Here is a 12160-nt window from a genome sequence, read left to right on the forward strand (position 1 = left end):
CATCCCAGAGACCCCAGGGAAACATGGAGCACTCTCCAAAACATGCTCCAGTCCTGGCCAGCCCCTGGTTAATCTTGCTCTGTCCCCCTGGGTATGGCTCTGGTCCAGCCCAGTGGCTCTGACCGGTGTCACACATCAAGGTTTTGGGGAGGAGGTGACCCCAGCTGCGCTTGCTGAGGTCTTAAAACCAAGGACAACACAACCCTTCCCTCTTTCCCTGGATAAACACTGCCAGGCTTGCTGCAGCATCACCAAATCTGGTGATTCCGAATTCTTGGTTTGCTTTGGATCTGTTTCCTCCAGCTCCTGCCCACCTGGATAATGACCCACGCTGGTCACCCTGCCACAGCATCCAAACTCCCCTCTGTGAGTGGGAAGACTCTGATTGCATCAAGCCTTACCTCTGCACGGGTCATTCTTCACTAGAAACTCATCCAGGGCCATCCAGCCTCCACCCACACGGACCATGACCGTGCTCCTCAGGATACGGACCAGCCGCAGCTGCTGGGAATCGCCGAACTGTGGGGCAAGGAAAAGCTCAGGGAAAGGGCAACAACCAAGGGAACAAGGTTCCTTCCCTCCCCAGGCTGCACCAAAGGCTTTCATCCACCTATTCCACAGTTTAAAGGCTTCTCCAGACAGGTTCTTCTGGAATAAGTGAGAGGTAATCCCAATTGATGAGGAGTTTTCCTGCTTGGTTTGAAGACGATGCAACCAACCCAAATGCTTTCATTTTAAAGCTGTTTTTTTTTAGAGCAACAAAGGTAATTTTAGAATTTGGGCTTGGATGGGTTTTCTCAACCAGAATTCTAGTTTTTTTCCTCTTTTTTTTTTTTGGTGAAGGAAAGAGAGGCTGGCAATGCCCTGACCCTCCTGGTGCAGCCCACGTGGGAAGGAGCCGGCTGATTCAGCAGGGCAAGCCCAGCCAGACACCTCTGATCACCAGCAAGTCTGAAACCCAGGGGTTCCCCTGAGCCTCAGGCTTGACCCCAGCAGCCACAAAGCCCCTGCTGCAGCAATTGCCCAGTGAGGATGTTTGGGTGAGTGCAGAGTGATGGGAATCCAGGCAGGAATCCCCAGCAATGTTGATTAGTGATTGCGATGTTCATTAGTGGTTTGAAATGCCTGTGGTATCAAAAAAAGTGCACCCCAGATCAAAAGCATGTGCTTATAAAGCTCCCCTGAATCTCCTGGACACCCAAGGCCAGGCTCCTGGGTGTCTGCCAGACCTGGGAGGGACATGGAGAGCCTGGCTTGGATGTGGCAGCTCTGCATCCAGGTCTGCAGAGCACCTGCTGGGATGAGAAGACAGGAGGACCAGGTTTTGGAAGCAAGACCTTCTCCAGAATGATTAAAAAAAGGGAAAAAAAAAAAAAAACAACCCAAACAGGAACATTTTCTGTGGGTGGAAATGCAAAAAATAAGAGATTTAATGAAAACAGAGAATGCAAAGTGACAGGGACGGGTCAGGGCAGGAGGTGACACCTCTGGCCTGCAGGGATTTGGGACCTGGACCATTGGATCTCCCTGCTCAAGGGTCCTACCAAGCTGTCCTTGTCTCAGTTAAAGGGCTGCCACTGTGCTCCCAGGCAGGGAAAGGAGCAGAGAAACTTTTTCCTTCTCTCCAGGCTCTACAAGAGGTGTCCTTCAAGAGCCAACCCCAGGGACGAATCAATTCTCATTATTTTTCAGTTTTTGTTGAAGACATTTCTATAATCACTGCCTAAATTAAAGCCAGAACTCTCAGGAGTCATCCACTTCCAACATCCAAGTTTGTTTCATTTTGGGCATCTTTTGGGGCATCTTTTTGGCTGGGCACCATCACTGCATGTGAAAAAGAAGATTTTTTTTCATTTGGGCAGGGGCAGTGGGGACATGAGAGGGACACAGGGTGCTCCAGCCCTGCTCAAAAGGAGGCTGGGCTTATCTCAGGTCACAACACACTCAGGACACATGCAGGTTCTGGGAGGGGAGCCTTGCCCCAGTGAGGAGTTACTCAGTGGGAGTAGCAGGGATGAGGGTTTAGTTGTCCTACAGGATTACTCAGTGCTCTCATTCCATGGTGATTGCAGTCCAAACCCACCCCGAGCCTGGTGCAGGTTGTGCCCCCTGGGCTGGCTGTGCCCCTCAGGAGAACACCTCCATCTGTGCCCCAGTGCCACGATTCACCACCATGAACATCCCCAACAAATCCAGGGGAGGATCCCAGAGAGAAAAACCTCTCTGCTTTTGCCAAATCCTGCTTTTTCCATCCAATTTTTTCTCTTTTTTCCGCCCAATTTTTTTTTCTTTTTTTTTTTAGGGGGGTGGCACTCCTCTGTACCAGGCTCTGCTGAGCAGAGCTCCCAGATCACATCCTCCCACAGCACCACAGGACAGAGCAGCATCACAACACACAGAGCTACGGTGGTTAAAAAAAAAAAAAATCCCAGAGGTGAGAGAGACAGCACCACAAGGTAAACTGTACCTGATTGCCGAGGAAGAACTATGGAGGGAGAGGAGTTGTGTAGGGAGAAGGAAGGGGGAGAGGGGAGGAAAGTCCAGAGGAAGAGGAGGGGAAAGAAAAACAAGAAAAACAAGAAAAACATTTATGGGATTAACAGTGCAATAATCATGAAATCTGTTAACTGCAGGAGTTAGAAATCTGGGGGGGGGGGGGTTTGGGCTACTTGGGGGGAAGGAGAAGCTCTGGGAGCTTGGGGCTGCTGGAGGGGGATCAGCTCCTCCCAGCTGGAACATCAACCCCAAACCCAGCTGGGGCAGGAAAATGGGAATTCTGCCCTCGGTGAAGGGTTTGAAACACAACCAGCAGCTCGTTACAAAGAGATCCTGTCAGGAAATTATTCTCCCTTCTTCGGGAGCGAGCTAAGAAAAACACAGGCACAAGGAACACTCCTCCAGGAGGGAAACTTCAAGGGCGGCTCCGGCCGAGTGAATGCGGCGTTTCACGGGGCCCCCGGGCTGCCTGCCCCAGAACAGGGACACTTTTATGTTCTCCCAATCCAGGGAACGCCCTGGGGCCAAGGATGGAGCTGGGAAAACACATCCCAGCCACCTCCACCAGTGCCAGGGGACGAGGTCTCTGCCTCAGCCCGGGTCCCCCACCCTGTGCCAAGCTGGGTGATGCCCCCTCCCTCGGGTGGGAAGGGGGAGGAGGATTTGGGGGAGGTTTCCATCCCCCTCTGCCTTACCCTGTATTTGTTCTCGCCGATCTGCTCCACCTGGAACCTCTTGGCACACTTGCACTGGGCCACTTGCCTGGTGACCTGCCACCACCAACACGAGAGGTGAGGAAGCAGGATTTTTGGGAGGCTCCCCCAGTGCAAACCACTGCTCTGATAAAACAGCCCCAAGCAGCCTTTCCTTCTAAAACACTCTCAGTTCCAACCAATTAACTTGGCTCAGCACCACCAAAATCCTCTTTTAATTGAATTTTTCTCTTCCCCACTGCCAACCCGCAGCCTGAACCGCCCCCCAACCCTGCTGAGCACCCCCTTTTTTTGGTGCTTCACCTCGTCCTCGATCTTGTCAGCATCAGTGGTGGGTCTGTAGGCATCCTTGTTGGGATGGAGGGCAGCCACAAACTCGTAGTAGTCGATGTAGCCGTCACCGTCGCGGTCAAAGATATCGGCCACCGCCGTCATCTCCAGCTTGGTGGTGGGGAATTCTGCAAGGAGAAGGAAATGGGCTCCTCAATCACAAACAGGCATGCAGGAGCAGCGAGGCTGTTTTGTCCCAGGGACTCACTGGAAGCCAGGATGCCGTCGATGAATTCCTGCCGCGTGATTTTCCCGTCCTGGTCCTTGTCGATGCGCCGGAAGAAATCCATCACCCGGGATTTCTTGTGGTTCATCCAGCGCATGTACTTCTTCCTCCAGACGTCGAAGTCGAAGTTTGCAAACTCCTTCAACTGGAAGGAAAAGCCAGGGAGAGTCAGTGGGGGAAATCCCAAAGGAGCAGCACTCACAGATCCACCCCAAAACGCCTTCGGGTGAGCTCCCGGCGCCAGCGCTCCCTGCCCGCCCTCCTGGGAAGCTTTATCTGGATTTTTCCAGACAATTCCCAGTGAGGGTTTGCCCAAAGTGAATTCCCAGCACAGGACACACAGCGGAGCCGACAGCCAGCACGTGGATTGTGCATCCCAGGAGCTCGGGATGCAGCGCTGCCCACGCTGCTGTGGGGACACACAGGCAGGGAAGATCAGCTACAGGCACACAGACACACACACACCCCGTCTGCTCGGCCTTCTGGGGAGGTTTCCTCACCTTGCCAGGGAGGAATTCCCACTGCCAGCATCAATCTGGGCACGGATCTCCCCTCTCCCTTTCCCTCTGGGCAGCCAAGAAGGGATTTCTTGCTCATTTTCCAGCTCTACAAGTCCCCTCCAATTTAAAACCCTTCTTATCTCCCCACCCCAAAAGGACCCCACCAGCTCAAGCAGCTCACACCAAGGTAAGACAACAATTTTAAGGTGGTTTTTTTTTTTTTTGGTCTCTCTCTAAACATTCTTGGGGTGAAAAGCAACAAAGAAAAAACATGGATACGAAGGAACTGAACTGACCTACAGCAAAAGCAACAGAAAACAAAAAAAAACCACTCACTTCTGGGCATAGCTGCTTTGTTAAGCATAAATAAAAACAAAAATGACATTAGATGGTTGGATAAAATAGAGACAGTAATTGTTAAACTAATTACTAGGAGGAAAGCAGGGCCTGGCTGTCATTAACTCTACAGATACCAAATACAGGGGCACAAAGCTGGTTAATGTGCATTTAATTACATAATTACCGAAAGGTTTTTAGCCTTAATATTTCAGGAATATTTGATTTCTGAAAAGGCAGAAGGAACTGTCTGTAAGAGCTGGGGCAACACTGATTTAAAATGCTTCTTGCACCTCCCTGGGGATGAAATCCCAACTCCCACCCTGCCCAGAGCAGCCAGGGGCTGTTACCTCCTCCAGCCTGTCCAGGGCATCGTTGAGCTTCCTCTGCCTCTCCAGGGCCAGCAGCCAGACCTGCTGCCAGCGTGCTGAGAGCTGGTTTATCCTGGGATTCTTCGTTTCTGACTGGGAGATAATGGGCATGCTGGGGGGAGCAGCCTGCCCCAGGCATTTCCCTGGAAAAAATGGGAGAGGAATTGTTTGAGGTGCTGTTCATGGAGTCTGAAGAGCAGCAGTGAAATGTGTTTTGGTTTTTTTGGGAGGGAAAACCTCCCACAGCCTTGCTGGATGCTGTCCCCAGGTAGGAGGACAGGGTGACAGACAGCTCTACACCCACACCCCCAGCACTCAGGAATCCACACTGGCCTCTGGCTTCAAGAAACCACATAAAAAGACCCCAAAACTTCATCCCAAAGGAACTGCAGAGAGAGAGAGAGAGAGAGGGGAGCAGTGCTGGCCCAAGCACCCCCAGGAACAGCACACCCAGCACGGCTGTTTTGGGAAATGTCACCTGGATTCTCCCCTCCTGAGGAGGCTCAGCCGCCTTCCTGGTGGCTGTTAGCGCAGGATGCCTCGTTAATTGATAATCAAAGCTAATTATCTTCCTAGGAATTTCATTTCCTGCCATCCCAGGACCCAAAGCAGACTCACTGTTGCTGCGGGATTTGTCGATGAAGGGCCCGTGGGGAGGCTCAGTTGCTTTCCTTTTGTAAGTTTTCGTCACTCGGTCCACGTCCGGCTGTTTCCGTGTCATCTCCTCCATAAAGGACTGTCAAAAACACAGAAAGGAGAAAAAAAAAACCTTTGTGATTTCAGCCTTTTTTGCTTTCCAGCCTCGCTGGGTCATGCCAGGCCTGTAGAGGGAGGTGAGCATCAAGCACCAGCGACTGGGGATTGCGGCTGAGCTGCTGCTCAGGGCTGGCTTGGATTTGCCAGATCATCCCTAGGTTGGTTTTGCTCCAGTTGGGAATAGGGAATTCCAGGAGAAGGCAGTGCCTCCTCCACCCAGGGAGCCAGGGGAAGCCTCCCTCCCCTGCCCCTCTCCTGAGCTCAGCTCAGGGCTCACCTGGTGCTCGGAGATGAGCGCTTTGACCTGATCAATATTCTGGGGCATGGGGTCCTGGTCCCGCTGGATCAGGGTGGTCTCAGCCCACTGGATCCACGCCAGGAGCTCCTCCAGAAGCTCTGCATTGGCCACCAGCTCGGAAAGGGCTGACTCCAGCCTCTGCTGGTGCTGCTTTGCCCACGTCAGAACCTGTTGGAAACATGAGGTGACCACTCAGCGTGGGAAACCTGGAGCAGGATCCAGCACTCCGTGGCCATCCCCGGAACCACCACCAGCCTGGAACTAACCCTGCAGGACTCACCTCCTCGAACCTGGCTCGGATGATGGTGATCCAGTGCTTGATGGTGGTGATGCAGTCGGGGTGGCAGGCGCCCAGGATGACCTCGCCCATCCCCACGGCCGCATTCACGTCCACCCTCTTCTCCTCCACCTTCTTCATGAACTCCTGCAAACCCCAAAGGAATTATTTGCTGATATTCCCCACCCCCGGCTCTAAACTTGCCCTGGGTTGTGTTTTGGAGCTCCCCCTTACCTTGTGGGCATCGATGAGGGCCTGCAGGGCCTCGGCGTCGTCGGGCAGCGCTCCCCGAAAACGCAGGGACTGCTCTGCTTCCGAGAGCCACTCCAGCAGCATGTGCACGGCTGTCCTGAACTCCTCAGCCTGCAGCAACCACAGCACAGCCTTCTGTCAGCCCTCCTCCTCCCCAAACAGCCTGCTGCCTTCACTCCTGGCAGCTGGAGGGCTGAAAAGGGCTTTAAAAATACATAAAAAGGGGGAAAAGCCCTGTTTGGGGCTGGGGTTTGGGCTGCCGGGTCCTGCAGAACTCCTGGCACCTCCCTCCCCTCGGCATCAGCTGCACTGAAGAAGGAAATGTTTTTTAGAACAGCACAAGTGCTGTATCCTGAGCAATTTGGCACCTGGGTAGTTTATTCTGTAAATTGCCTACTTGCAAGTAAAAGCTGCTTAAGAGCCTTTGACCTTTTTGGTTGGTTTTTTTTTCATTTTTTTAGCTCCAGTCGAGTCTCTCTGGACACTGGCAAACACCGGCCTGGCCTGTCTGATCACTGCTGTGCACATCAGTGAGATCTTTCCATCCTCCCTTTTCAAACCAGCCTTTATCTGCTCATTTTTTTTAGGAAAACCAATCAGTAACAGCCTGATACCACCCCACTGCTCCTGCAGGGCTGGCGTGTCCTGCCTGAAGGAGGCAAAACCTCCTTCTGGAGCCCAGCAAAGCACCCCAAGAGAGTTTCCAGCCACGGGTTTCCTCCTCACCTGCTTGAGGGCCTGTTCCAGGCGGGTTTGCTTGGACACAGACAGCTTGCACACCGTGTCCCAGCGGTTGCTCAGCTCCTGCAGCTGCACCTTCACCCAGGTGGTGTCGTCCCGGCTGTTGTCGATGAGCTCCCGGCCCGAGCGCTTCAGCACCTGCACCGTCCCCGTGCGCTTCCCCAGCTCCTTCTGGAACACCTGGATGAGCACAGCAGGAGCTCAGCAAGGCCAGGAAGCCCCACTCCTGTCACATTCTCAGCAATGTGGAAGTTCTCCCCGTTTTTTTGCTGTTTTTTCCCCTCTTTATCCACTACAGGAAAGCATGACGAGCAGCAAAGCACCAACTCTGCGCCTGTTCTTTGGCTCTTGGGGAGGACAAGCCCCACTCAGGACTCAGAGAAGAGCTGGGGAAAGGTGCTCTCACCTTGTGAGCATCCATCAGGTTCATGACCAGATCCAGGTCGCCGTGGACAGGCTGGTCCTCAGCTAACTGGGGTTCCACCTTGTAGAGCCAGTCCACCAGAGCCTGCAGCGCATCCATGAACTGCCCAGAGAACAGAAGGGCCTCCTCCAGCTTGTGCTGCCTGGAAAACAAACATCCCAGAGAACTCCCATGAGCAAACTCACCTCCTTTTGTCACATCCCAGTGACCCCACACCCACCCCGTGGCGCTGCTGGTGTAGCCTTGGGGCTGGGCTCACCTTTCCACGGATTTTCCACACACGGTGTCCCACTTATCCCGGACTTCTCCCAGCAAATTGTCCAGCTTTTGAGTGTCATCTGGAAGCAAGGCTTTTTCTTTGAGGGCTCTGCCTGTCCTGATGGTGGTGTCATACACAGGCTGTTTCCCACCCAGAGTCTTCTGGAACTCCTGGGAAATGGAGAGAACAGAAAACTGCTTCAGAAAGCCTGGCCTTGGCTGTGAGGATTCCCAGATTTCCATGGCAATGGGAGGCATGGACATGCTTTTCTCCTGTCCTGGCAGAGGAGATATTGCCCTGCTCACCCTCCCAACAGAGCCCCTTCCACCCCAGGTCCAGCACCAGCCTGGCTTTGGCAGAGCTTCACCTTGTGTTTGGAGAGCTGGAGCTTGATTTTGTCAGGATCATTGGAGATCTCCAGCTCTGAGTCCAGGTGATTCTCTGCATCCTCCAGCCAATCAATCAGCTTCTTCCAGGCTTCGTGGAACTGCAAGGCAACACGAGCAAGGCTGAAACTTCACACTGGTGGTGTCCCCAGTCCCTCTGTGCTCCTGGGACCTCCTGCTGGTCCTTCCTTGGGGTCCCACGCCCCTCACCTGCTTGGCTCTCTTCCTGGCATCATCCAGAGCCCGTCCCCGCTCCACTGAGCGCTGCACCACCTTCTCCCAGCGGGACTGGACGCTGACCAGCAGGTTCTTGATCAGCACCACGTCCTGCTTCTGGCTGAGGAACTTCAGCTGGTTCCCAGTCTGATCCAGCTCGATGATGCGATCCCGGTGCGCGTTCACCTCGTTGGCGAACACCTGCCAAGAGCAAAGGGTGTCCCACGTGTCAGAGGAGATGGATGCGACCTCCAGAAGCCACAGGAGAGGTGAGGAGCCACCCTGGCTGCCTGCACCCCGGGGATGGAGCCCTTGGGTACCTTGTGCTCATCGATCTGGGCCAGCACGGCGGCGAGGATGAGGCTGGGGGGTGGTGCAATGTTCAGGCTCTGCTCAGCCAGGGTCAGCCAGTTGATGAAATCCTGGAGGGAGTTCTGGAAGTCTGTGGCCAGGGCCAATGCCTCCTCCAGCTTTGCCTGTGGCAGCGAGGAGGGAGAGAAAGAGAGGAAAAAGCACAACACGGAGGGTGAGAGCTCTGATCTGCAGACAGAGGCAGCCTTTGTGTCCCTGCAACAGGAACCTCATCACCCCAGCCCGGGAACGCCACTGCTGTGCCAAGGGGAGGGGGCTGCAGTGAAAGGCAAGGCTTTCTCTCCAAACAAGAATGGTCCCTGAAAGAGGAGCCCTTCCTCAGCACACGAGCAGCTGCGTCACCCTCAGCTTCCTGGGAAAGGGATCTCCGTGGGGACAGGGCTGGGTGCATGGGGGATGAGGTTCTGCTGGCAGCAGCTGCAAATTTATTCTGGGCCCAGGCCACCACGGCCCTTGTTTTATCTCATCCCCAGCCAAAAGCTGAGGATGCAGTCAGCTTGGAGGAGGGTTTGGCTTGACCAACAAAGCCTGCCTTTGAGAGCTGCGGGAGGCTTCTTCCCACCTCCCTGAATTAACCCAAAATGCCATTTCACCCTCATTTTCTGTGTGATTTAACCAATTCTGATGATTACAAAAAAAACCTCACACCAACAGCTTGACACTCAGCACCACCTGAGAAACAGACTCAACCTTTACAGCCAAGGGAGACGGATAAAAAAACCCCAAACCCCAACTTTGTGTGGGAAAACAGGGAGCAGCTGCTGTCAGACCATGGGGCAAGGCTGGACGCATTTTTCCCCCATTGTTACCTTTCTCTCCTCCATCTTGGTGCTGACCAGACACCATTTCTGCTCCAGCAGGGCCACGCTCTGCTCTGTCTTCGAGCTGGAGCCGGAGTCGTCGCGGTTGAGCAGCATCAGCCTCCCCTTGGCCAGCAGCTGGCTGTAGACATCCTCCTTGGCTTTGAGCTGGCTGTACAGCTCCTGCAAAGAGCCACCAGCCAAGGGTTAGGCAGAGAAAAGCTCAGAGAGGGAACATGTCGTGCTGCAAGGCTGCAGGTGATGGGAACACGAGGTTGGGAATGACAGCAGAGCGACACTTTGAGCTGAGGAAAGGTGGTTAAAGCATCCTGATGGTTGTTCCAGGCATCAAGAGCAAAATGATCTGTAAGAGGAGACCAGAGCAGCCTGTTCTCCCCATCACACACAGAAAGGAGAAGTTTTGATGCTGATATTTGACAGGAACTTGCTGAATTCAAAGCATTAAAAAAAAAAAAACAAAAAACTCTCCTGAGAAATTACCATGTGGGCATTGAGCTGTTCCCGGGCAGTTTCTGGCAGACCTCCTGTGGGTTTTGATGCTGACAATTGGCTCTCCATCCTCGTTAGCCACAGGAGGAAGTCTTCAATCTCACCATGGAAACCCTGAGCCTGTTGGGGAACAGAGAATCGGCCCCGGATCAGATGACATCAGCCACCATTGATCATCTGCCAGGGGTAACGCTGTGTTTGCTTTGAAAGCAGATAAAGAGGCAGAGCTGGATGGGCCAGCGTGTTCAGGAGGGTGAGACCTGGTGTGCCCACAACCCACAGGTGTGCCTGGTCCCCACTGCACTTCTGAACCACAGGAACTGCAGAAAAACTTCCATTAAAAAATCCCAGTGTCTCCCCAACTCTTTTCCCCCTTTTATTTCTCCCTAAAAACAAAAGTGGCACCCACAGCACAGCGGGGGCATTCCCAAAGCCTCTTGCTGACCTGCTGGAGCGTGGACTGCAGCTGCTGCTCCCTCTCCTCTGTTTTCTGCAGCACTGATTCCCAGCAGGAATTCAGCTTCTCCAGGCGGTTCCGCAGGCTGCTGGCGTCGTCCCCTGCACTTGACTCCAGCAGCTCGTTCCCTGCTTTGTTCACTGTCTCCACAGTTGCTTGGTGGGCCAGGACATCGTTCTTCAGCACCTGAATGAGGTGGGCAAAAGTTGGACACCTCTCCTAAACACCTTGCCTGCTCCTAGGGAGCAAAACAGCTCAAACCCTTCATGAGAAACTGAGTCCTGCCACGGGAATGGGCTAAAAATGTATCTGGAGGGGGAAAATACTCACATGGTGCTTTGCAAGTTCGACCTCGATGACTTTTGGGTCCCCATTGATGGGTTTTTGGGCATCCAGCAGCTCCTCAGTGTGGGTCAGCCAGGCCATCAGCTCGGCCAGGGCGTGCTGGAACTGGCCCAGTGCCAGCAGGGCGGCTTCCAGCTTGTGCTGGGCAAGGACAGGGATGGAAAAGAGGAGTTTTAAAGGGTTGGGGAGCACCACAGCCAGTTTCATCCTGTGTCAGCCCCAGGTGGTCACTCTACCTGTCTGTGAGCAATTTTCTCGCCCAAGTTCTCCCAGAGATGTTTGAGCTCAGTCAGTGGCTCCTTGATGATGTCTCTGTCTGTCTCATCCGTAGCCTTTTTTAGCATCAGTTCACCTTGGTGATTAAGCTTTTCCATCTCAATCTGCTGCTGGTAAACCTCCATTTTAAACTCCTGCCAAGACAAGCAGGACAGAAACCAGAAGCAGAGTGAATCACTGGAGCTGAGCGAGGAGAAGCAGCGCCGCAGAACCGGTCCCTCCCCTCCCAGGTTACCTTCATCTCGTTCATCTGCTCCTTGACCGTGCTGAGGTCGGTGCCCACAGGGGACATGTTGCACAGTTTGATCACAGCGTTGTCCAGCCAGTCAAACATGGCCTGGAAGGAGCAAGGACAAGGTGAGGGAATGAGCAGTGTCCCCCCCTGAAGCTGATCAGGGGATGAAGGTGGTCCTTTCACCACCCCACAGCCATGAAATTCATAGGTCAGGGCAGCTCTGTCTGTCCAGTTCTCTCTTGCCTTCCCTCATCCTGCTGCTCTGAGCAGGAATCAAGCTTTGGGATGACCAATGCAGTCAAATATCTGCTCCTCCTCTGGTTGAGCTCAGGCTCCCTCAGAGCCTGCAGACACTCTCCCAGGAGATGATTCCTGATTTAAGGAAGCGCAAATCCCAGCACAGCTCCAGGGAGAGAGCTCACAGTGGTGCTCCCAAGGCCCAGCCACTCCACACCAGCAGCCCTGCCTCTTACTTGGAGTGTATCTTGGTACTGCACAGCTGACTGCATGGCTTCCTCCAGCTTCTCCAGCCTCTCCTTCCATGTTTTGTTTAGGTTTTCCCACGCGTTGTTCATCTGCGGAAC

General features: G+C 53.8%; 1 protein-coding gene across 11 annotated transcripts in view; it reads right to left on the minus strand.

Moving 5' to 3' along the window:
• MACF1 (microtubule actin crosslinking factor 1) overlaps window positions 1-12160 on the minus strand; it is a 133453-nt gene that overhangs the window by 7662 nt on the left and 113631 nt on the right. For 9 of the 11 annotated variants that reach the window (XM_041417345.1, XM_041417344.1, XM_041417349.1 and 6 more), the window contains 23 exons: window positions 12050-12151; window positions 11577-11678; window positions 11302-11475; window positions 11051-11206; window positions 10709-10906; window positions 10255-10383; window positions 9763-9936; window positions 8902-9057; window positions 8576-8782; window positions 8347-8466; window positions 7980-8149; window positions 7703-7862; window positions 7282-7476; window positions 6538-6666; window positions 6307-6450; window positions 6006-6194; window positions 5591-5708; window positions 4952-5115; window positions 3748-3910; window positions 3513-3667; window positions 3192-3266; window positions 2468-2485; window positions 402-519 (listed from right to left, as the gene is read on the minus strand). In XM_041417345.1, coding sequence (XP_041273279.1) covers window positions 402-519; window positions 2468-2485; window positions 3192-3266; window positions 3513-3667; window positions 3748-3910; window positions 4952-5115; window positions 5591-5708; window positions 6006-6194; window positions 6307-6450; window positions 6538-6666; window positions 7282-7476; window positions 7703-7862; window positions 7980-8149; window positions 8347-8466; window positions 8576-8782; window positions 8902-9057; window positions 9763-9936; window positions 10255-10383; window positions 10709-10906; window positions 11051-11206; window positions 11302-11475; window positions 11577-11678; window positions 12050-12151 — 3316 coding nt within the window. The remainder of the gene's footprint in view (window positions 1-401; window positions 520-2467; window positions 2486-3191; window positions 3267-3512; window positions 3668-3747; window positions 3911-4951; window positions 5116-5590; window positions 5709-6005; window positions 6195-6306; window positions 6451-6537; window positions 6667-7281; window positions 7477-7702; window positions 7863-7979; window positions 8150-8346; window positions 8467-8575; window positions 8783-8901; window positions 9058-9762; window positions 9937-10254; window positions 10384-10708; window positions 10907-11050; window positions 11207-11301; window positions 11476-11576; window positions 11679-12049; window positions 12152-12160) is intronic. The other 2 variants (XM_041417343.1, XM_041417341.1) reach the window with 1 other exon arrangement.

This window comes from Onychostruthus taczanowskii, unplaced genomic scaffold (assembly GCF_017590055.1).
Source record: "Onychostruthus taczanowskii isolate IOZ18803 unplaced genomic scaffold, ASM1759005v1 scaffold56, whole genome shotgun sequence".
NCBI lineage: Eukaryota > Metazoa > Chordata > Aves > Passeriformes > Passeridae > Onychostruthus > Onychostruthus taczanowskii.